General features: G+C 31.8%; 4 protein-coding genes across 4 annotated transcripts; 2 read left to right on the top strand and 2 right to left on the bottom strand.

Moving 5' to 3' along the window:
• Positions 1-725: 725 nt before the first annotated feature.
• On the top strand, positions 726-5,975 carry LOC100500172 (ras-related protein RABC2a). Its single transcript, XM_003536237.5, has 6 exons — positions 726-1,200; positions 2,264-2,332; positions 3,445-3,510; positions 4,385-4,506; positions 4,720-4,848; positions 5,527-5,975. Exons 1-6 carry the CDS (start codon positions 741-743, stop codon positions 5,629-5,631), a joined length of 951 nt encoding a protein of 316 aa, XP_003536285.2. The 5' UTR covers positions 726-740; the 3' UTR covers positions 5,632-5,975.
• A 2,130-nt stretch (positions 5,976-8,105) lies between these two features.
• Positions 8,106-11,200, top strand: LOC100820318 (monocopper oxidase-like protein SKU5). The gene is made up of 9 exons (XM_003535434.5): positions 8,106-8,261; positions 8,357-8,466; positions 8,621-8,891; positions 9,061-9,181; positions 9,271-9,631; positions 9,857-10,225; positions 10,498-10,754; positions 10,887-11,052; positions 11,143-11,200. The coding sequence occupies exons 1-9, from the start codon at positions 8,106-8,108 to the stop codon at positions 11,198-11,200; spliced, it is 1,869 nt and encodes a 622-aa protein (XP_003535482.1).
• Positions 11,201-13,755: 2,555 nt separating this feature from the next.
• LOC100819786 (zinc finger protein ZAT5) lies at positions 13,756-15,927 on the bottom strand. The gene has a single exon (XM_006589288.4). The coding sequence runs from the start codon at positions 15,725-15,727 to the stop codon at positions 14,657-14,659; it is 1,071 nt and encodes a 356-aa protein (XP_006589351.2). The 5' UTR covers positions 15,728-15,927; the 3' UTR covers positions 13,756-14,656.
• Positions 15,928-22,432: 6,505 nt separating this feature from the next.
• LOC100780944 (60S ribosomal protein L6, mitochondrial) lies at positions 22,433-23,879 on the bottom strand. Its single transcript, XM_003536236.5, has 2 exons — positions 23,739-23,879; positions 22,433-23,031 (listed from the first exon to the last, which is right to left on the bottom strand). Exon 2 carries the CDS (start codon positions 23,006-23,008, stop codon positions 22,700-22,702), a length of 309 nt encoding a protein of 102 aa, XP_003536284.1. The 5' UTR covers positions 23,009-23,031; positions 23,739-23,879; the 3' UTR covers positions 22,433-22,699.
• Between the last annotated feature and the right edge of the window lie 159 nt (positions 23,880-24,038).

Here is a 24,038-nt window from a genome sequence, read left to right as displayed (position 1 = left end):
AAAGTTATAGTCACATGTAAGTATCATTTCGTATTTATCTGATTACCCTCAATTATAGGTAAATAATATTAGAGAAAAAAATAGTTAAGAATATCGAAATATTTATTTAATCTAGGAAAAAAAATCAGTTATTGTTCATGCTAAAAAATACATTTTAGAGAGAAACTTAAAAAAACCTTAGCTAATTCTATTAAGGTCGCTTTTGATATACACACTTTTAAAAATCACTTATCTAATTCTATTACGGTTGCGTTTCTATAAGAATTAATAAAAAAATAATTTTAAATATTTTACACCTGAATTTTTTTTCCATAAATAATTTTATGAGTAACAAAAAATAAAAGTTTTGTTATATCCTGGTTTTTTTTAAATTTCAGAACATAAAACAACAATATTTATCCCGTGAATTTTTAACGAATGAATAAAAGGACTTAACGTGTGATCTAATGTGATAATGGAGGTATGATGTTTAATTATACCATGTGTTTTCTAATGATTTGATACCAATATTAAAATATTTAAAAATAGTTTTTATTAATTCTTATAATTTGTTTTATTAAAAGATATAGGTTAAAATTAATTTTTATTAATTCTTATACATGGACATAAAGGAATATAAAATGGAGTGAGTAGTTAAGAAGAAGGAAGTAGAAAAAATGATGATGGTGTGGGTGTGGTTATGTTGGGTAAGTTAATCAAGTAGTGTGTGTTTTTGAGTGAGAAGGAGACAAAACTCTAATATGGCCGGCATGCTTGAAAGAAATGTTTGTGTACAACAAGAAACGGCGCGTGGACTCAATCCAATCTATGACACATTAAAAAAAAAAGTGCATAAGATAGAAAGAAAGAAAGAGGACATTTGTCCTAACCATTCTGAACAGGTTTTCTTTCCTAGACCAAACTCTCAACCGCTTGGACTACCTGCCAACTTCACCTCCTTGTCTCATCTTCTCTTCTCTTCCTTTTTTGTTTCTCAATTCTTGAAAGTGAGAGATAATCATCATGGTGGAGTGATTCTTGCTCAGTTTGGAAGCTACAAAAAGAAAGAAAACATGGGTTCTGCTTCAAGAGTTGAAAGTAGCAACTACGATTACTCCTTTAAGGTTTTGTTGATTGGTGATTCTGGTGTTGGCAAGAGTAGTCTTCTTCTCAGCTTTATCTCCAACTCTAACTCCATCAATGACCTCTCCCCCACTATTGGTACTTTCTTTCTTTCTTTCTTTCTTTCTTTCTTAGGAAAATGGAACAAGGTGGCATAGGATCATATATACCACGTTCTTGCATATTCAACACCTTTATCAAGAATTCCTTCAAACAATGATGAGGGTCTCTTTGTTGACAAGTGAAAAGTTTCATAGAGTCATGCATTCTTGTGGAAAGTACTTACCGAGTCGGCTTTCTTTCTGTTTTCACTTTTCAGTTATATTTATGGACTTTTGGTCTTTCGCGTATTTTATTCCAATTTGTGGTTACGTTTTTTATTTTATTTTTTATTTTTGATATCCGGATCTTCTTGTTGAACCTTATGCCAATCTTGATTCTTTGGATTTGGTTTAACTTGTGCCGGAGCAATACTGTGTCAAACTCATTTTGCAAACATCTTTTATGATTGTAAAAAAGAAATCTTTTAGATGGTCTACTTAGAATTGAAATTAGACGTGGTCATACCTTGTGGGAGTGTTTGATTTGATTTTTGTTTTTGTTTTCATTTTTAGTTGATTTCTAAAGAAGCACCATATTGTTTTCATTAAATTTTCAAGATTCTGTGAATGAAGTTTTCTTCGCAAAATCTTGAAAACGGAAAACGATGTGAAAAACAATGTGGCATTTTTTAATTATCAGTGAAAAAGATATGTTGCAAAAGAAAATACGTAACATACTAAACACTTGCTTAACTTTTTGGGGTTCTATGCCATTCGTTTAAAATTGCTAAATCACTTCATTCATTTTTTGAGGATTTTTTTTTTTGTTTTCATGATCACAATATATTATTTGGAACTTTAACTAATTGATCCATTGCATATGGTTAAATGGTGCATTTGTCTAGTGAGGTGATGTTTAGGCCTTAGACCTTCTTTGTTCATAGTCTTTTATTTGTCTGATACATTAAGCTGGTTATGGTTTATTAATTTTGAGGCATTTGACATTGAAGTTTATACTTCCTTTATGATTGAGTGCTTCATAGCATAAGGAATTTCACACTGTAGTTTTTGGTGTCATCACCTTGTTACATACTGAGCTGTTGATTCTTTAATCATTTAAGGTGTGGATTTCAAGATAAAGCTTTTTACAGTTGGTGGTAAAAGATTGAAGCTTACTATTTGGGATACAGGTAACTGATTTTCTAGTTATTTGATCACATTTTCTTTTTTGTTTTGCTGAAGAATTTTCTTATATGTATGCATGTAGTTAAGTATTTTCCTTTTTCTAACTCAATTGTCTGTTCATCTGGGAAAATTGTTGTAATAATAATATTGCTTTCTAGTCTTTGTCGTTTACTATAAACTAATATTTCTATTAGAAGTGATGTTTTTAAGATCACATTTTGTCCAGTTAAGACTTAGCAAAGGACAGGGAGATGTCAGTACAACATTACTTCTTTACCAAATTAAATATTAAGATTGGGAAAACATGAAAATAACTGACATATGAGGATAGAGTAAGTGGGAATGGTAATTCCTTCTACCTCTTGCTGAAACGAAAAGAGTTACATTAAATTATACTTTTATCTGAACATTCAGACAATTTTAAAAGGAGTAAAATATAATGTCAGTGAAATTCTGTTTTATTAGTAAATAAACTCTAAAAATGTCTTCTTCTCTATATCATCTGGGTTGTTAATCATGACTGAAGCAATTAAAGAGCCTTGCACCATACGGACACAAGCATAATTTCGTTGCTTTGATTTGAATATTATCTGTTTCTTAAAACTCGCTTGGACTATGGTACTGATAAGTAAAGACAAGATGTCATTAGTCTCTTACAAAACAAATTTTACAGGTCAGAGCCTGAGTTTTTGTCTCTACTGCCTCCTTCTGTCCAATAGCAAAGCTTTTGAAGCTAAATTTAGTGATATAAAACTTTAATCTCTTAATTTGAATACATTTTCAAGTCTGAAGTTAAAGCCTATAGCGTGAATGTGGTAACACAAAAGTTACTGAAGATTTAGACCCAGTAAAGTAGTTGAAAGTTACTACAACCCAAACATGTCTAGGATAATGTTACGGGAAGGTGATATCTTAGTTTAGTTTCTACATTCCAGTCTTAGTTGGTTAGGATCAGATTGCTGTCTCTGATTGCAGAAGAAGCTATCTTTCCCATACTGTCAAGATCTATGGGGGTACACTATGATCACTATTACTTGTAAATTGAATTCTGTTTATACGAAACCTTGCAATGGTGACTTGTTGCAATTAGATTATAATCCTTATTTATTTTTTGCAGCTGGACAAGAGAGGTTTGGAACAGTAATAAGTTCTTATTATAGAGGCGCACATGGAATCATTCTTGGTATTCTATCTATCTATCTATATATGAAAAATGAATTTATTTAGTTTTGTATATACTAAGGTTTATGACATTTAAATATGTATTTTTATGAAGGTTTATTTTTATAATCTATGGCACACATTTGTGCAGTAGATGGTTTTTCTCTTCTTTTTAACTTTATAGTTAGTCATTTATAATAGTATCAAGGTTGTATAAGTAAATTTGAAATGCACACTTATTTACAGGTTATTATTAACTAAAACAGTAAAAAATTAAACGTCAGTTTTTTTCGTTTGTCTTCTGTTTTGATCATTTGTCCTGTAAGCTATGCAGCACTACTCTTATTCGTATAATGCTTGGATGTACTAATATCTTCTGGAGGTGCATTTTTGCTATAATGTGTGCGATAAACTTATATATCTTCTCTAAATAGCTTGCCCCTCCACCCTTCCCCTTTTCCATCCTGTTTCACTGCTTTGTTCATGACTTCATGTAGATTACAGTTTTGAATACTTGATACTACTAGAGAGAGACAATTTTTGGGCTATTGGTTGAAACACTATGCATTGCCTCTAACCTGAACAATTAGTATTCAAAACCTGAACAAGTATTCAATTCACTTGTGTTTATAATAGGCGAATACTGGAACCAATTGCCGCATAATCAACTCCAATCAATGACCTAAAACCCATACTCAGTCAATTAAATTTGATTTTAATCAGCACTTCCTAAATTCATTGAACGTTCCTTAATGATTTTCTATACTATTTAAATGGTTAAGTACTTGAAAATAATGCTTGTATTTACAAAAATGTGGTGCTCACTCTTTATGCTTTTCAGTATTGCCTTTTAGTGTTGACATCTAATAGCTTTTCTCTTCCAATTTTCTATTTAGTCTATGATGTGACACGACGTGAGACATTTACAAACCTCATCGATATATGGGCAAAAGAAGTTGAGCGTTATTCAACTAATCATGGTAGCATCAAAATTCTTGTTGGCAATAAGGTGGACAAGGTAAATATTATAGTGAATGGGTTAGTCCTTTCCTTACTCAGGAAAAGACAAACAGAAACCATACAGATTATGCTATTTTTTTCTCATACTATTCTAATTTTGAAGTAATAGTTTGTTTCGGAATTAGAATAGAACTTCAATTTGTTCCTCAATATTATTTTGGTGCATTTCACTGTTTGGATCTTGAAGACTTTCAGTTGTATAACTTTTCAGGATAGTGAAAGAGCTGTAAGCAAAGAAGAGGGTATGGCTCTTGCACAGCAACATAGATGCTTGTTCCTAGAGTGTAGTGCTAAAACTAGAGAAAATGTGCAGCAATGCTTTAATGATCTCACATTAAAGGTATAATATGATCTTATTACATCTCAGGTGCTGTAGTTTCTTTGTTGTACTCTGCTTTAGCAATATTCAATTTGTCATATTGTATGTATAATAAAAACTTTATGTTTTTTCATTTTCATATAAAACTAAAAGAATTCACATTCAGGCTTCAGCAGTTTCTAGTGTCATTTTGTAGAGCATGTATCTCTCAAATTTTACTTTTGTTAAGACATGCTAGAAAGAGCATGGTAGGGAGTAGGGTCATATATGGTATCATCTACACTATGATCGGAGGTTTTGGTTAACTGAGTTGAAGATGCACTTCTAAATAATATTTTGCATGCACATAGAATAAGAACTGAATTTCTTTTATTTTTTCCCCTTAATAAAAGTTCAAGAAAGTGAAGTTTATGCGGTTGTTAAAAGTGGTTCTCTAAATAGGTTTATGCATTTGCTCTTTTTTATTATGATTATGATTATACTGTTTTGTAATTAGATGTCCCCTTCTGGTCTTAGAGCTGAAAATATCTTCACCTCGATGGCAAGAAAACTGACTTCGAATTTCAAATTTAAACTACCATCCTAAGTGCCCCTGCATGTCAACATAGTTCTGTTGTGACCAAACTTCTAATTTTAATTCAAAACCTTGTATTATTAGAAAAGTACTAACTTCTTTGTTCTTCCATTTAACATTTACAGATATTAGATGTGCCAGGTTTAAGGGAAAAGGGGTCTGTTGCAGTGAAAAGACAAAAGCAAAAACACATATATGAGACATCTCAAAGCGCTGGTTGCTGTTCTTAGTAAATATGCTGCAACATGATTGTGCAATAGATTTTATAATAGGGATTACTATATATAGTTACTAGCAGGTCTTTTGTATCATATCAAGTGTCACAATCACATAGTTTGGATGATGATATGCTCCAATATTTTTTCCAAGCCTATTTCCTTAACTTCCAGAAGATGATGCTTGAGATGGATATTGCCCTCTCATTATCTTGTGGAGCCACATCATAACAAATTTTGTGTTTTTCAATATATTGTGTTTTTTTTTTCTCCCTTCTGTTATAGTTTTGGAAACACTTACGGTATTGTACATCTTGTGTAAATATATCCCCACTGTGAATGTATTAGGGTTGGTTTGAGATTTGGTTCAATAGGATATACAGCAAAGTTACGAGTACTATTTTTTGGGTTTGGTTTACCCCCTTATAACTTTGGATGAGAAAATATTTTGTATTTCATATCATATCTGCATTTGTTTTCAAACCTCAAAAGCACTGAAAGTGATGTCTTATTTTTAAAATTTCTTCATAGTACTATAAGAATTATCATGGCATGGGAACGTGTTGAATTGCCTTAAGGGTACCAGCCATCATTCTCTCTCTTTTTCACTGAATTTAATACCTTAAGATTATAACCATAATACAAAAAAAACTAAGTCATTTAATAAAAAAAATCTTAACATCTTTGTACAACAAAAATTGTAAAATTACTGTGTGATAAATATGGAACTTCCTCCCCCTCCCCTCCAACACAAATATAGTGATGTTTTTCCTAAATATTAACTAAATTCATGTGTGATAAAGATTCATTCTGTTGTAATTCAAAATGTGAAATAAACATTCTTATCTGCATGGTGATTTTTTTATAGTCTTTTTTGGTGAAATTGAATATACTTAACATCTACTCCCTCCATTAAAGAATAACTGATGTTTTAGCATTAAGCCAAAATTTCATATTAATTGATGTTTTTAATTGTCAATGAAATTTTTAACTTTTATTCCAAATTTACTCTCAAAAATAAATTATATTAATATAATGATAATGATAATGATTTTGAATATTATATTTGGTTTGTCTAATTGATAGGATTAAACAATCTCATATTGAATAATTAATAAAGTTAGATAATGATCTTATTTTGAATTCATTAATAATGCTATGAATATTACATTTAATGTTTAGTTTTTAATTTTTCTTCCATATCATTCATGTGTAATTTATCTGAGAATTTGAATTTTTGTAATCTAGAATTCATTGTTTGAATGTTTTTTTTGAAGAATTTAAATTTTTAGAATTTTAAAACAGAATTTTAAACAACTAAAAATGTATAATTTTAGTTTCCTTCTAGAAGGTGAGAAATTGAAATTCTTTTTTATGAGATGAGAGATGATAATCAAGTTTAATCAACTAGGGATCTTTATTCTTTAACGAAAATGTTTGTAGGCATCTTTCTTCAACTATAGAGTTTTTAACAATTTTCTTAACTTTTAATCTTTTTTAATATATCAATTTCATCTTTATTTTCAAATTGAATTTAATATATATATATATATATATATATATATTAAAATATCAATAGTTAAAAATAATCTTGTATCACAATATAAATTAAAATATTAAAAAACTTTATCAATAATTTATAATATAATTTATATTTTAAAAATATTTAAGTGTGATTTTAAATTAACTTATCCTTCTCTTAATTTATTACATGATAAACACAGATTTTTCGAAAAACACGTCCTTTTTTCATTCGTGTTGTGCTAGATGGTAAATATTGATTTTATGACAAACCATGGAGATATTGTGAGGTTACAAAAGAAGTCCATGAACTGGCATGGGAAGGAGGAGGGTAAATCACGTCGGAGGCAAAGTGGTTTCAGGAGATTTTAGATCAAGGACTCATGTAATACATTTTATATATATATAAAAAAGCTAGGTTCTTGTAACATAAAGCTAAAAATTAAAAATTAGTAATTTTAAAATTATCAAAACAGATTACTTTTTTCAATAAATGATTACAAAAACAAACATTAGTCCAAATTCAAAATGTTACACTTTGGCTGACTGTTCTATTCGAATTTATTCAAATTCTTTCGGACTTTTATTCTTTATTAGTATTTTAATTAGTGTAGTGTACGTGATAAATGTTTATTTTAAATAATTAAAATTTATAATAAAAAATATTTTTAAATATATAAATTATACTATAATTAAAATTCATAATAAATAAATTTTTTTAACATATAAATTATGTTTTAGATTTATTAATTTATATTATGATTAAAGATTAAATTGAAATTTAATTTAAAATTTAAAATAAAAATAAAAATGATAGATTAAAGAAACAAGACATAACTATGTCTAGTTTATATTCCCAGCAGTCATAACTATTCAAATTGTTAAGGCCTGGCTCTTGAAATCTAATGATCAAGAGGCACTAGTAGTCAGTCACATACAAAGCAAGAAGAAGGTGTGGTTGCGTCTCAATGGCTGCTGGTTCTGCTGGTGCTCGATTTAAACTTGTTACATGTGCAATTGTGCTGCTACCATTCCTTGTCACAATAGCCACAAGTGCTGATATATTCCTTGATTGGCACGTTTCCACAGACATTAATTTAAAGCCCGTGTCTACTGATCAACCAGTAGGGATTATATTCATAGCCTTTGATCTATTCATCTTTTTATTTGTTTTTAGTCCTGCTTTGTTGCCTAATTTCATTGCTTATATGATTGGCAGGTTATAACAATTAATGGCTTGTTCCCTGGACCCCTTATAAATGCAACAACAAATGATGTTGTTCATGTCAATGTTTTCAACGATTTGGATGATCCCTTGCTGTTTACATGGTATTTAAAATGTATTCCTCTCTTTCTTTGTCTAACAAATCATAGTTTTACTATATTGAGAGGCATTAGAAGGTCACTGCTAAGATTAGTATATTTTGAATTTCTTTGTATTTGAGTCATGGACTAAACATATAGAATTTTGGTTCTGATGTAGGAATGGCATACAGCAAAGGCTGGATTCATGGGAAGATGGAGTGTCTGGCACAGACTGCCCCATCCAACCTGGCAGGAATTGGACTTATGAATTCCAAACCAAAGACCAGATTGGCACATTCTCTTACTTTCCTTCCATCAATTTCCTTAAAGCTGGTGGAGGGTTTGGTCCAATTCGAGTCAACAATCGACCCGTGATAAGCGTTCCTTTTCCAAAACCTGAGGCAGAGTTTGATCTTCTGATTGGTGACTGGTACAGCAGTAGCTACAAGGTAACTAACTCACTGCTTTTTTGTCATTTGACCATTGATACTCACTTTTGAGCATTGATATTATTTATTATTTTTATTATGGCTTTAACAATTCCTTAGAATGCTACTCCACTTTCTGATGTTTTTTTATTTGCTAATAATGAATATATTGGATATTTTTTTCAACCAGGATATTAGGTCCAGGTTGAATACGTCAGATGTTCTTCCTCCTGATTGGATGCTAATAAACGGAAAAGGACCATTTATGAACAATTTATCTCTATCATATGAGACATTCAATGTTACACAAGGTAAGAAGTGCATAAGAGAAGTGTGAATGACTCACACTTTATGATCATGTTGTCTGTTAATTTAAATCCTTTTCGGTCATGTGTCACAGGTAAATTATACTTGCTTAGGATATCAAACGTAGGGACAGCCTGGAGCTTCAATTTCAGAATTCAAAATCATCAAATGGTTTTGGTTGAAACTGAAGGTTCTTATGTCAACCAGATAGAGTTGGAGTCTCTTGATGTTCATGTCGGCCAATCCTACTCAGTTCTTGTCACAGCAAACCAAAGTGCTGCTGATTACTACATAGTGGCCTCTCCCAAAATGAGTAATGCCACAAATAATAACACTCTTGTCGGTGTTGCTATACTTCATTATGATAACTCTACCGCACCGGCTACTGGTTCTCTCCCAAGTGGTCCTGATCCATTTGATGTGCAATTTTCCATCAACCAAACAAAATCCATTAGGTAATTGCATGTCACAAAATGGTGTTCTGTGTGCTCAAGAAGAGCTGCTCTAATTTCCTGTTTTTGTTAGTTTTCTTAATGTCATCATCATACTATAATAATATTAGCAATATAGCAATAATGCCTCTTAACAGTTTTGAGCAGTTATGAAAACTTAAATCTGAATTTGACGTTATAGTTAGAATATATGCAAACATTCACATTGTGGGTTTATTTATATTGTAGGTGGAACCTCACTACTGGAGCTGCAAGGCCTAATCCTCAGGGAACGTTCAATGTAAGAAATGTGACAATAGCTGAGACTTTCATTTTCCAGGCATCAACAGCAGTGATTGATGGGTTATCTCGCTACACTGTCAACAATGTGTCTTACTTGACCCCAAATACACCACTGAAGCTTGCTGATTACTTTTCTAATGGAACTGGAGTATATAAACTTGATGCTTATTCTAAGAACACTTCAAATGCTAATGCTGTGCGTGGAGTTTTTGTAGCCAGTGCGTTATATAAAGGGTGGACGGAGATAGTGCTCAAAAACAATTTAGACATCATTGATACTTGGCATTTGGATGGATACAGCTTCTTTGTTGTCGGGTAAGTGTAACATACAAATACTGCATTAAGTCTATTTTAATGCAAGTGGTTGTTAAGTAAATTGCTTTTCTTAACATGTGTCACTATACAACCTGATCATGTAAAACTTATACAAGTAAGGCAACACATCAAGTATTACAAAATTTTCTATAGATATATTGACATATTATTATGATCTTGAATTCTTTGTCAGCTCAGCATCATTATATTTTGTTGTATATGAAATTTTCTGGTTGTTAAATAAATGTTTATGACTAATGTTTTGTGTTTAGGATTGGGGAAGGAGAATGGAATCCAGAATCACGGTCAAGTTATAACCTTTATGATCCGGTTGCTCGCTCCACTGTGCCAGTGTACCCTGGAGGGTGGAGTGCAGTTTATGTGTACCCTGACAACCCTGGAATATGGAACCTGAGATCACAGAACTTGGAAAGCTGGTATTTAGGCGAAGAGCTCTATGTGAGGGTTTATGATGCTGATCCCAACCCTGCCAAAGAGAAGCCACCTCCACAGAATCTCCTTCTATGTGGTCAGTTCATAGTTAAAATTTCAAAGTTTCTTCTACTTGTCCTTTTTTTATCTCCTTTACAAACTTTCTTGAATTATTTAATGATGAAGAAAACAAAGGCTATATGGTATTGATACTTGTGAATGTTCACAGGCTTGTTTCAACCTTCACCTCCATCATTGAAGGCACATAATCCAAATGCTCCTTCAGTGTCCCCAGCACCAAATGCTCCCTCAGTGTCTCCAGCACCAAATGCTCCCTCAGTGTCTCCAGCACCAAATGCTCCAGCATCCAAGGCATATAATCCACATAGAACAAGGTATTTTAAATTATTTTTTGTTGAGACCATTTATGTGAAATGCTTATAAGCTAATTAATACGGGTTCTTTCTTTGTAATACCAACAATAGGCCTCTGATTGCTGTGATCACCACTGCCTTGTGTTTCCTCTATATTGGTCTCCATTAATTGAGAAAGTGCACCCTTTGCTAAGGAGCTAGATGGAAGATATGCAGACCAGCATTAAGGATAAAGTTTCTACAGTGTTTTCTTTTTCTTTTCTTTTTTTAGTTCTTGGTACATCAAGAATGGAAGTGTTATTCTTAGATCATACTTGGTGGGTGTTTCTTAATATACAGAACGATGGAAAGTGATGCATGCTTTAGGTTCAACAGTATGCAATGGCGTCTTCATTGGCATATTACTAACAAACATTTTTCACAACTTTATGCTTTATCTTGTCCTTTTTCTCATGCATGTAATTCTCTCGGTTCTATACTTAAATCATGATGTTTCCAATTTCTTTGATTGATTCTCTTAATGTTCACTCTCGCTAGACTGACCTATCAAATCATATAGGTATAAACGGCAACTATATTTCACCAATACCTTAATGAAAACGAAATTACTCTATGCTATCACCGATTGCAACTATTTCAAGACTATTTTGGTCTTAGCAGGTTAGAGATTATGAGTGTTTTTTAATCCTCACTCAATCAAAAATTAATTCTGCTTGCATTATATGTTTGTTGCTGGTCCAAGAAAATTTTACCCACATTAAGAAATATATATTTGTGACCAACAATAGGTAGTTGAGATGTTGATATATAAATTGTATAAGTAACCTGTTTCAATAACTTGTTTACAAAAGACCAGTAAATTTAATAATATGTATTCACTGTTGGTGTATCATATTTTGAAAATGAAATGGTATTTATACATTAGTTGTTGTGTAAGAATATATACCCAACTGAAAAAGACCAAGACACTTGTGAGAGATGCTTATTGAAAAATATACTAATATAGTTATTAAAAACAATATGATCGATGAGTAAGAAATAGATACTTAACACAGAAAAACTGAAGTGTCTAATATAGTTGAACTTAGGATCCGAAGTATCTTGTCACACGCAAAAGTAACATATAAAAGTGGTAGGTAAAGTGTGGGGTAGAGGCAAAGTATATTGAAAATGTATACTCTGCGTATAGTCTACAGTTTGCCCCCAGAAATAGTTTTGAGTATACTCTTTTGTCTTAGCATAAATCTAGGTGTAATCTTAAGTAACAAAAAGCTTTGTCTACTCTAAGTCTAGCAGTAGTTGCACAAGCAAGCTCTATAATAGTTTCGCAAAGAATGTTTTTTTTTCCTAAGAAAATCAAGAACCGAGAAATATGAATGTAAATAAAAGAATGAAAGTAGAATACCTTGCTAAAACTAAAACTCTATAATACTCTGCTTGGTCTTTGCACTTCTTGTGACAAAGTCTTGCTATTAATATATAAATACTTTTTTGCTGTGCAAAAAAAAAAAATGAATGTAAATAAAAGAGGTTAAACGAGGTTAGGAAAATATAATGGTTTCCATTTTAGATTGCACCACACGTATTCGTATAGGACACTAAGGATACTTAAAATATTCTCAGGTGTATTTTGTATTCATTTGCATCAATATAAATGGAAGTATTATAATATATTAAATAAGAATTATAATATGAAAACGATTTGTGTTTATTTTTAATACATTAATTTTTTCAAGTGAAATAATTTAATTTCATATACTATATTATGTTCTGTCTTATATTTTTATAATTTTCTATATGTTCTTGTTAATGTTATATATATTCATGTCTTATTTTTTTGTACCAAAAAAATTGAAACAAAAGTGTCTTTAGCACTCATATAAGAGATGTATGTATGGCTTTTGTTGCTTCGATAGTTTGTTAACAAAGTTATTTGGGCCGAGTTCAATTGCTATCTTTCGTTATCTGGATCTCATCGTATATTAGTAGAACGACATCGTTTCAGGTCAAGTATTGAGTATTCTTGGTGGCTGAGCTTGATGAATCAAGAGGACCACATGGTACCAATTAAATCTGTCTCATAAAATTTAGAATTCAATTTTCATCCCCATCCAACTTTATAGTGACTTTAATGTTTTAAATTCATTTTATTTTGAGGGAAAAAAGGTCATCCGATGTTTTCTTAAATTAATAACTGATCGATTCATTTCTAATTAGAAAAACTGAACTATATTAAATTCATCTCATTTGATTGCATTTGGTTCCATCTATTCTTGACCAATCGTTTTTTTTTCTTTAGAATATTTGATCCAAATTCAACCTTTTCTTTTCATGATCATTTAACAAAAATTGGCAAGTGAATCCCTGATTAGCAACCTACTCAACTTGGTAAAGTTTGGTCAAGTCACCCGTGCCCCTCTCTCTTCATTTTTAGCATATTTATTATGTTATAAACTCATTCTGAGTAATTATAAATAAATCCTCAACTTGATTTACGTGATCTCATGCTGCGATTGACTTCTTAACAAAAAAAAAAAACATAAAAAGAAAATAATAGAAAAGGAAATTTGATTATACAATATTTGTATATTAATTAATCTTACAAATACAATGGCCTTAATTATAATAGGTTGAGTGTAAATCTACGCTTGTGGAGTAACTCAGTTTTCTTCACGGCCTCTTTATACTTCATCAGAAAGAAAAGAAAGCAATGAAATTGAAAATCTCACATAGTTTATTAATATGTTAAATAACTTAATTCAACATAATTGTGATCTTTACTTTGGTTTGTGGATTTGATCCACTCTAATTTTGGCACTTGTTAGTAGCTGTATCTAAGCCAATTTTAAGGATTCGGAGGAGAAATTGAGGGTTGTGAATGATGAATGAAGCACTGGATGATGCTTTCATGAGGTTGCTTAGGTGTAATGAGTAGGCAATTAACTAGCACAGAGAGAGAGCAAGCAAAGAAAAGAACAAAATTATCTGAACAATAATAATATTTTTTAATGACAACATATTGGTAAAGGAGAAAAAGGACACCTTGAGGATTCATGTGGGAATAACAGTTACTCACACTGGCTTTCTTACTTACTGGCTTTCCCTACTTGTACTTTATTTCCATGACCAATATGAGGGGACACAAACACACACACACTGAATGAGAGAGAGAGAAGACATGTTTAATGTTTTCTTGTGGACAAAATAAAGAAACTTAAACAAAGACTTTTTTGGATAGTACCACTACCAACACCCTCTCTGCCTCTCTTTCTCTCTGCAGTCATAATACATCACATTCTCTGGCCTAACACCAATGAAAAAAATAAATAAAAGAAGTGAAAAAAGATACCCCAACATGCGCTATCCATGAGTTGGAGAGGTTTTTTCAGAGAACATATTAAAACTTTTCTCCAATAAACAAACTGAGCTCACCCTTAATAATCACCATGGCTCGATCAAGTTTACAAAGGATCAAAAGAATCATCATGTAATGTAAATTTTTGATAAATGTATAGATCAAAAAAGAAAAAAAAAATCAGATCATACGACAAATGTATGGCTAACTTGCACATTAACCCCAGTTTCGTTTGGTGATCATCTTGAGAAATGCCAATCTAAAACCTTGTTAGTAATGACAATCAACCAAAGCTGGTACGGGGAAGACAAGACTTGTTTGTTGCTGTTGTGGCTGTTGTTGTTTTTGTTCTGGATGATGATGTTGTTGTGGTTGTTTCTGTCCATGTTGTTGTTGTTGTTGCTTGGATGCAAAGGCAAACTTGGATTCTCTATGATCATCTTCAGGGGCAGGAAGGTTGAGATCCAAATCCAAATTCAACACATTCCTTTTCTTTCTGGGGTGATCTTCTTCTGGTTCCAAAGCCAACGGGGTGAAGGAGAGTATGGTGGCGGTGGGGGTGGTTCCGACCGGAGCGCGGTGGCGTCTCATGTGGCCTCCCAATGCCTGTCCTGATGTGAATTCAGCACCACAGATGGAACACTCATGCACCTTGGACTTGTTGTTGTTGTTGCTGCTGCTGCTGTACAAATTCCCATTTGTATTCAATTGAATGGAAAATGGTGACTTATTGGTCTTCAATTGAAACTCTTCCTCATCTGATGACAAAAGATGTTGCTGTTTTTTCTTTTGGCCAATAGCCATCAATGCCTTAGGCTTCTTGTGACTTGCCCTGTGGCCTCCAAGTGCTTGAAATGAAGGGAAGGTTCTGTTACATGTCTTGCATTCATAGACATAGTACCCTGCCCTGCTAGACCCCAAGGTAGCAGCTTCCAAGAATTTCCTACTGTTGTGCTTGGCGTAGCTCATGCCGGCGTCTTCCTCGGCGTGTTTCGGGGATTCCCGGGATTGTCCTTGTGCTAAAAGGATGAGGCAATTCGCCATGTCCTCCTCTTCATCTGTGATGTCTTGTAATTCTGCAGAAGTGGTGGGAGTGCTGTTGATGTTATTGATGTTGTTGTTGTTAATATCTTCATTTTTTATGATGTTGTCATCATCAACATTGTAGCAATCTTCTTCTTTTTCTCCTCCGGTGGAAGAATTGGCGGTGATGGAGAAGGGAATAGGAGATTGTGGCCTTACCCTTTTGGTTCTTTTTCCTTTGGCAATGTTGGTGTGATCTTTGGAGCCCCCAAAAGAGAGTTCTTCTGGTGCTTCCATGTTGGTTCTTTCTGACACCATCAAAGAAAGACTTAACCTTAATAAATAAATAAAAAAAACAAATAGAGAGAGAGAGGCTAGGAGGGTTGTAATTGTAAGGTAGCAGAGAAAGGAGAGTAGGGGTTGGATATTATATATAGATAGGGATTAGGGAGTGAAGGATATAATAAGTCGGAGGGAGTCAAAAGCCACCCAATACAACAGTAACTGTGAATAAGCCCAGCAATCCAAGTTTTGGAAGTGTTTATTTATAGGATAGTAGGGATTGGGAAAATTTAGAAATGAAAAGAGAGAATATAGCACTCGAGAAAAAGATAGACCAAAAATAATTTAATTTAACAGAAAGTGGTCAAATTTGGAGAGAGTGGTGAAGGGGGGAACAGATTGGAAAGAGTGGTTTGTTAAAAACACAGAGTCCGTCTCACACTCTCTTTCTCTCACTTTGCCAACGCACTTTTACGAAATGAAAAACCTACCCCAACCAAAGCTTGGTGGCACCATATTAGCATGCTTCTTTTTTACCTCTATTTATTCATTACATTAGACTCCTAGTCCAAGTATTTACTATTTACCACCCCCACTCTCACATTCATGGGGTGGATTTCTCTATTTCTCATTCTATATATAGCTCGCATGTGACTCCAACCTCTCAATCTTTTTCACTACCAATTTGACTCATTTGTAAACCATAAAATACAATCCAAATTTTATGCTACAAATTGAAGCTCTCTTCACTGAATTAGTAATCTAAACCACATAAAAGGTTCAATAGTAAAATTTATGCCCACAATTAATTAACCTTGTTAGTTACTATTACTATAACTTTTAAATTGAACTTATCATCAATCTATATAATGATTGTTTGTTTCACTTTTATGGGATATTTGAATGAATGTGAGATATGACTTATCATAAAAAATGTTGTCATGAAGGCGCGTGAGGGGCATATATTTGGTTTAGTTACTAACACGTCTTGGTGAAGAAAGAGATTTAGAGGGTGATATACATGTGTGTACTAATTTTAGAGAGAGGGGTGGAGGGTGTGAAGGAAGGGAAGGAAGCAATAGCCCATTACTTTGGCTCAACGATTTGTGCACGAGATGATTGGAGTGCAAGCCTGGAACCACGGAATCTGCGGTGCTCCCTTCTCTTAACTTTTTTATTTATATTTATATTACTCTCTCTTATTATGCTTGCTTTTGCATTCTGTCATGCTTGCATGACCACACATTCCATGGACTTCTTGTGCTTTTCACTCTCTCTTCTCTTTTATGCCTCAATTCTGGTCAAAGACTCATCTCAAAGAGGAACTCTAACTGTAACTAACAAATTTCAGCCTTCCTTTTCCCCCTTTACTTTCCAAAATTCCGTTTCTAAAAGTATTATGAATAAGCCAAAACATTTGTAAGATGTGTAACATGCTCTAATCTTAATTTCAAACAAGATCTCCTCTCCTTCCATTCATTTTTTAAAAAATAGAACATCACTAAATAGCCAATGTCCCGTGATATCTGCTTGTGAAATCTTTCTCTCATCCTACAAGAAATTTTATTATATTAGGAGAAACAAAACTTAATTTAATAATCTTTAGCCCTAGTGCATACTTTTCAAAACAAAGTTAAATAGAAATGGAAGTGTAAAAATATTTATACTATTAACTAATTAGAAATTATTACTAATATAATTTTTTATTGAATGACAATGTAGAAAAAAATTATATATATTATTTATTCTTCATAAAAAATAATCTTTAATTATAAGTGTGAAATATTCTTGTTTTTAGAAGTGTTTACGAAAAAAAATCAAATAAGACCTAAATAAACATAGAATTCTTCACAATTTATTCAGGGCAAGTTCAGGTAATTGATCGGTGGACAATGGTTGTTTTAAATATAGTATACTAGTATTAGAATTCTAAATAATTTGATTCTCTTATAGAATTAAAATATTTGTTTACTCTTTTTTTAGTAGCTATGGAGATAATGTAGTGTGTTACTCAATATCCACCTAGCTAGCTACTAAACAGGGCAAGATAGGGACAGAAGTTTTTTTTTTTTTTTTCTCAAAAGATTTCACTGAAACGTTTCACTTGTCGAGTTTAAATAAGGTACAATAAGGTAGATAACACTTTCTATTTGTCCTTTCATCTTCAAGTTATTTTCAGAAAGTGAGATTAGAACATGAGTTAACTGATATTTCTTTTCATCTTATGTCACAGAAGTTTCCAATAATGTTTACATATAAAATAAGATTCAGATCTCTGTTTTCAATACTTTAACTAGGAAAGCAGAGTTGCTTGATATAAACACGCTTTATGAGTCTATCGCTCTCTTTAGTTGTAACAAAAGGCCAACATCAAAATTGGATTAACTTTTCATTTATAATAACTTTTTAATCAATACGAGTTTTTTTATTCTTAACTTACATAAAAGAATGTACTTTGAGCTTGTAACTTGTAAGTGTTTATGGGAAAGTTAGACGTGGATTTTTTTAAAAGAAAAACAAAATACAATTTGTTTAAGTTATATGAAAAGCTTAATTTATAATATTTCTTTCATTCATTTTATTTTCCTATAAGTATAACGTTTATTCATTTGTTTATCCAAATTAACTCTAATGATAATTAACAATAATAAAAGGCTCACGATTAGTTTTTCTCCCCTTCCTTTTCAGCAGACCTATATGAAATATTTTTATACAAACATTTTGCTCCCAATCATTGAGTTCATGTGAAGTTTACTCACATGTAGATCTAATTTTATAAACTATATCCTTACATCCATCCTCGTACTATATGATTAATGACCAAAACCTACTCAAATTCATGTGAGATATCCAAAAAAAAAAAACATGCCCATATTAATCTATAAGGATCAATTTATTGTAGGATGAAAAGTGATCCATGAAAACCCAAATAACTAAAGTGATTAAGTGAGTGAATCCAATCATGCAAGTTGTATTCTCCTAAACCCAATTTGCTTTTCAGTTTTAACTATCAGGCAGCAGTTTTCTATAATTAATGAACATTTCTTTATCTTTCTAGCATGAGCCTTGTATTAATGGCGTTTTTTTGTCTATACTATAGTAATGGCATTGACATCATACAGTGACCTTAAAGTATGAGGTAGTATGAGAAAGAAGTTGATCATGAAATTAAGTGAGAGATAACGTACACCCATGGATTTGAAAGAAAGTGACTATTGCATTAATTAGTCTAAAACCATTGTAACCAAGAAATTTGAAAATCTCTTCTAAATAATTTTCTCAAAACGCATATTCTAATTAGGAGATGTTTCAATGACATGAATAAAAAGAAAGGAAAAACAGAGAGAAAATTATTAAGAAAAAAGGTTGAAGTATTATTCTTCCTTCTTTCAAAATAAAATAAATTTGGTCGGGAATAAGGATATAAGCAGGCAACGAGCTTAGAAGAGTACAAATAAATGACAAAATTGAATGAAGACTCGTGCATCTTAGGCCATAAAAATTAATCGATGAGCGACTTTTTTTTGCTGCAAATTAAGTATTGGGTAATGATGAAAGAGAGGGTGATAGTTTACTTGCAAACAAGGGAAAAAGACAGATACAAAGGGAAGAATTCTAATATTATTTTACTCGAAGAAAGAGTTGGGGAGGAGGTTAATATGCTTTTCTTTATTTTTAAATGCGATTATGTTAACTAGCTACTATTATATAGGTAATAGATTAGAGATTTAATACATAAAAAATATTGAAAATTTTGTACTGATAATATTAAATGTTATATCTAATATTTTTTTTCCTTTTTCTAATAACTACCCCTAAAACAACAGTTAAAAGTAATTTGTAAATGATAATTTTGCTTCTAAAGATTTTTTTCTATCTTAAATATATTTAAAAACTTTATTTAGTGAAATAACGTTTTTTATTATTTATATTATGTTAAGTTTTTTTAATATATCATTACTTCTTCAGGAATGTCATGTAGAGTGAAATCTTTGTCTTATCATTAGTAGTTAGTTAATTATTGTCTTTCAATAATGGGTATGCATTTGAAGGAACTTTTATACAACTTATGTAGACTTTAAAAAATAGTTTATATTTTCTTAAAAAATAATTTATTTCAATAGTATTTTGATGGAATTATTAAAACAAACTTATTACAACTTATCTTGATAAATTTTATCTCTTCCATTAAAAATAAATAATAAATTATAATATCATTCGGTGATAAATGTTTTTTTTTTCTGTGATGACCTTTTAGTGTGATACATGTAAATTAAAATTGGTCTATTTAGCACCACAATCCTCCATGATTCAACACTGTAAAGCCAACATTGCTACCCTGCGTTTTTTGGGTAATTCGAAGAGCTTGTTATATATTTTTATCATTTCTGTGAAGTTATTCTATTATCCCTAAATTATCATAATTAATTGTTGGGAGGAAAACAAATCGGGTCGTTCATTCTCTCACTAGGGTGTTACGATTGTACTCTAGCCACCATTTGTATTAACTCTTTTATCATGAATAAAATAGCATAATTGCCTTTTGCATAAAAAAAAAATCATCACTATTTTTCTTAGTACTTTCTTTTGTATAATTTTTTTTTTCATCCCATTCCATCCTCATTTTCGAACATAAATTTTCTCTGAATTGTATCCTTGTTATTATTAGTCTTGACATCATTCTTCAAATGGATAACTAGTCTTGACATCATTCCGCTTACAAGTTACAACTAATTCACCTTATTCAACTTGGAAAATTCAATAACCTTTCAACTTGGATTTTTTTTAGATCAAGTTGAACGAGTTCTTAAAATATTTTATAAAAAGGCCCATCAAAAACGAAAAATAAAGACTGAAAGACGTCATAAAAATATAATATTCAAGGTTAAGATTTCCCAAGCGTAAAAATATATCTTTTGATACCAAGATGCTGGCATGCTGCAGCACGTTGTGACATGGACATCCTGGATAATTGCTTGATTTTACATCAAGGTACCTTTTTGTAAGGTAAACAACAACACAAAAGCACCATGTTGTTAGTCCAAGCAAAACAAGACTCGGATCACCCAAGATGACTAAAAAAAAGGTATATGAATTATTAGGTTGAATGAAGTTTATTTAAAGTTGTTATCTAAACCAATTATAATCTTTTATTTCAATTTGGGTTGGCTCGTTATTTTTTTTATATCAAAACTTAACTAAACCAATTCAATCCGATAAAAATAGATTGATTTTTGTTAGATCTATTATCAGTAAGGGATCATTCAAAAATTAAAAAATAATGTATTTTTTTCCTAGCATTCTAACATTTTATAGAGTCAAACAATTCTGGAAATTCAAATAATATAACAAATTAAAAGAGTAACAATATCTTACATAAAAACAAATGAAGTGTAAAAATTCAACTATTTTTAAAATAATATTATATGTATGATTCGGTTAAGTAATACTAGAAGTTTATGTAATTATGTATGATTGTGTTAAGTCTCGGACGGTCAGATTTGTCAGTAACAAACCAAAAGACTCGAGCAAAACAAAATGCGTTTGGACGAGTTAGATTAGGTTGGACATAAACAACATAAAAAACTGAAACAATTACATGGTTTGGGTATAAAAAAAATGAAAAATAATGATACTAAATTATTTTGACTATTTCTTAATGCTGAACTAATAATCATTGAAAGTTCGGTGAAATGATTCAATTAAAGAGGCCCAATTATTAACATGAAGAATTGTTTTTAACAGTTGGTTGTGTAGCACAACCAATACCAAAACCAAGAAATTGTACTTAGAGCTTAGAAGGAAGAAACTATTCCCTTTTGATTATGGATCCTGTACTACGTATGGCTTAGATCTTCTACTTCTGTATCGCCACTACTTCGTACTTATACTCAATCTTCAACGCTAAAGCATATCATTGAGACGTGGAATCTTAATAAAGAAACAGTCCATATCAGATGATAAAAAACTAAGAGGAAACTAAGAACTACTTTCAATGCTCTTGCTTCCGAAACATTGTGAAGTATTCTACTCCAGTTAATGTAGCTGACTTTCAAATATTTTATGGCACTATTATTATTCTGCTTGTGCCTCAGAAACTCATCCACGAGAGAGATTCTTTAGTATCTTCTGGGACACTCAAAAAGCCACCATCTAAAGTAAGAAAACCAAACACAAACTACTAAACAAATGAATTTCAGAATAGAATACAAAAGGAACTGATCATATAAGTCCCAAATCAAGTGCTACAACAATTCCCTGTTGGGTATAAAATACTTGTTCATTTAATGGATAATTGGATACAGTCAATTTAAGCGAAAATAATGCAGCCAAGTTTGCTTTACTTCTAAGTTGGATAAAAAGATCAAAATAAATAAGAACATGAAAATCAACAACCAATAAAAAGAAAAGATCAATCAGATTCCTTGGGATTATGTTTCAATGGTGAAGACGCCCAGCATTACAAGCTTCTTATACATTAAAAGCTTGAAGCATAATGTAATCAGGTTCTTAACATCAAAATAAGCAGCTTTAAGGCACACATCATCTAAGAGCTAATATCAAATTGAAGCTAGTTATAACCCCTAAGTTTAGAAAAGTGCACGTATGAGCTTTAATTAAGCATCAAAGATAAAGTAAATTAAAACTTCATGGAGAAAAATGGGAAAGAGGTGAGGTGAAATTTAAAACGAACCATCCTATAACAAATTTTCCAACCATTATTAGGGAACAAAAAGAAAATGAGACTTTCAAAACAATATTATATCCTTAGACAAAATGTCTCAAGAAAAGCAAGATAAACGCTAAAAGGTACATATCAATCATACAGAAGCAAGAAATTATTGTTATTTCAAAGCATACATGATTACCATAATGCTATGTTCAAGGATTCCAAAACTGAAACTGTTTGAAGGCTAGAGAGAGACCTAGAGTGAATCATTGAGCAGCAAGATGTAGCCAATGTACATCTGAGTCCTAAACTTCATGAAATCAACTTAGATTATATGATTATTTAGATTTCTTTCCTTGTTTTTTCTTGATCACTTCATCAACATACATTATGCCCTTGCCTTTGTAAACTTCAGGTGGCTTACAAGTCCGAACAGTAGCAGCAAACTGGTGCACCCTTTGTTTGTCTATTCCAGTACAGCAAATTACATTGTTTTTGAAGCAGAAAACTCGGACAGCAGGAGGGACGGCTAGTTCCACCTCATGACTGTATCCCAATTTGAGATACAATAGACGCCCTGCAGCTTCAGCTCTGGCTTTGTATCCAACACCCACAATCTTGAGAAAGCGAAAAAATTTGGCCTCCATCAATTCCAAAGCAAATAAGTTGCCTAAAATTGCCAGAGAAGGAAAATTATGGTTGCATTTGTTTCAAGGAATAATGTTACATTCTCAGGAATGATATTTGTGAAAACATACTATGTCCATGTTTGGTATTTTGTATCACTTAAAACTTATTTCTAGGAATATGTAATTATAAGACAAAACATATTCCTAAAAAAATATAAAAATAAAATCTCTTTTCCTCCCACTACTCACTACAAACCACCCACTACCATTCTTGTAAGAGTTCAATCATTCCTTGTGAATAAATTATACCCACCTCTATGGGAATGAATTGGTGGGGAATGGGAATAATGGTCAAAAACATGTCTGGGAATCATTTAGAGATGAGAATGTTTGTAAAAAACATAAAACAAGCATAGGCATGTTATATAATACCCACCTCAACATTCCCAGGAATGTAAACCTAAACCCTCAAACAAATGCTCCCTATAGAAAACGAAAACTCTTAATAAATGAACCAAAGCAGAGAGAAGAAAATAGAAAAGATCAGGAACAAGAAAATATATTGATTATCATTCGAGTAAGCCATTGCAGACAAGAGATTAGGCACAAGTAACAATTATCAAAATCATAGTATGCTACAAGGTAAATAGTATGCATTCTGTAGGAGCGGGTGTAAATTATTATATGAAGTGAAGCAGATGTAAAATTGCATATTCAAATTTAACATTGCATTTTAAAGAGAAGTTACCTCTGATTATCGAGAGAGAGAGGTGCAGCTCACGAATCGCACCCCACCGGACGCTAGCTGTAGAGGCGCTGCACTCTCGCCTGAAGACACATAAACTAATTGGGCTGGGTTGATAGTCACAGGGCCCTTTTTCTCTTCCTACTTACTAGAAACCAAAAAAAAAAACAAGACTTCTAATATGGGCCGTATAAACACTCAATGTCTTAGAAAATTCTAGAAAATAGTAATAAATGTGTATAATAATTATAACGGAGAAAAATAGTTATTTTCGTCTTGAATGTGTAAAGTGTTGACAAATTT

This window comes from Glycine max, chromosome 10 (assembly GCF_000004515.6).
Source record: "Glycine max cultivar Williams 82 chromosome 10, Glycine_max_v4.0, whole genome shotgun sequence".
NCBI classification, from domain to species: domain Eukaryota; kingdom Viridiplantae; phylum Streptophyta; class Magnoliopsida; order Fabales; family Fabaceae; genus Glycine; species Glycine max.
Note: the sequence above shows the minus strand (reverse complement) of the source record. Positions and strands in the feature narration are given on the sequence as shown.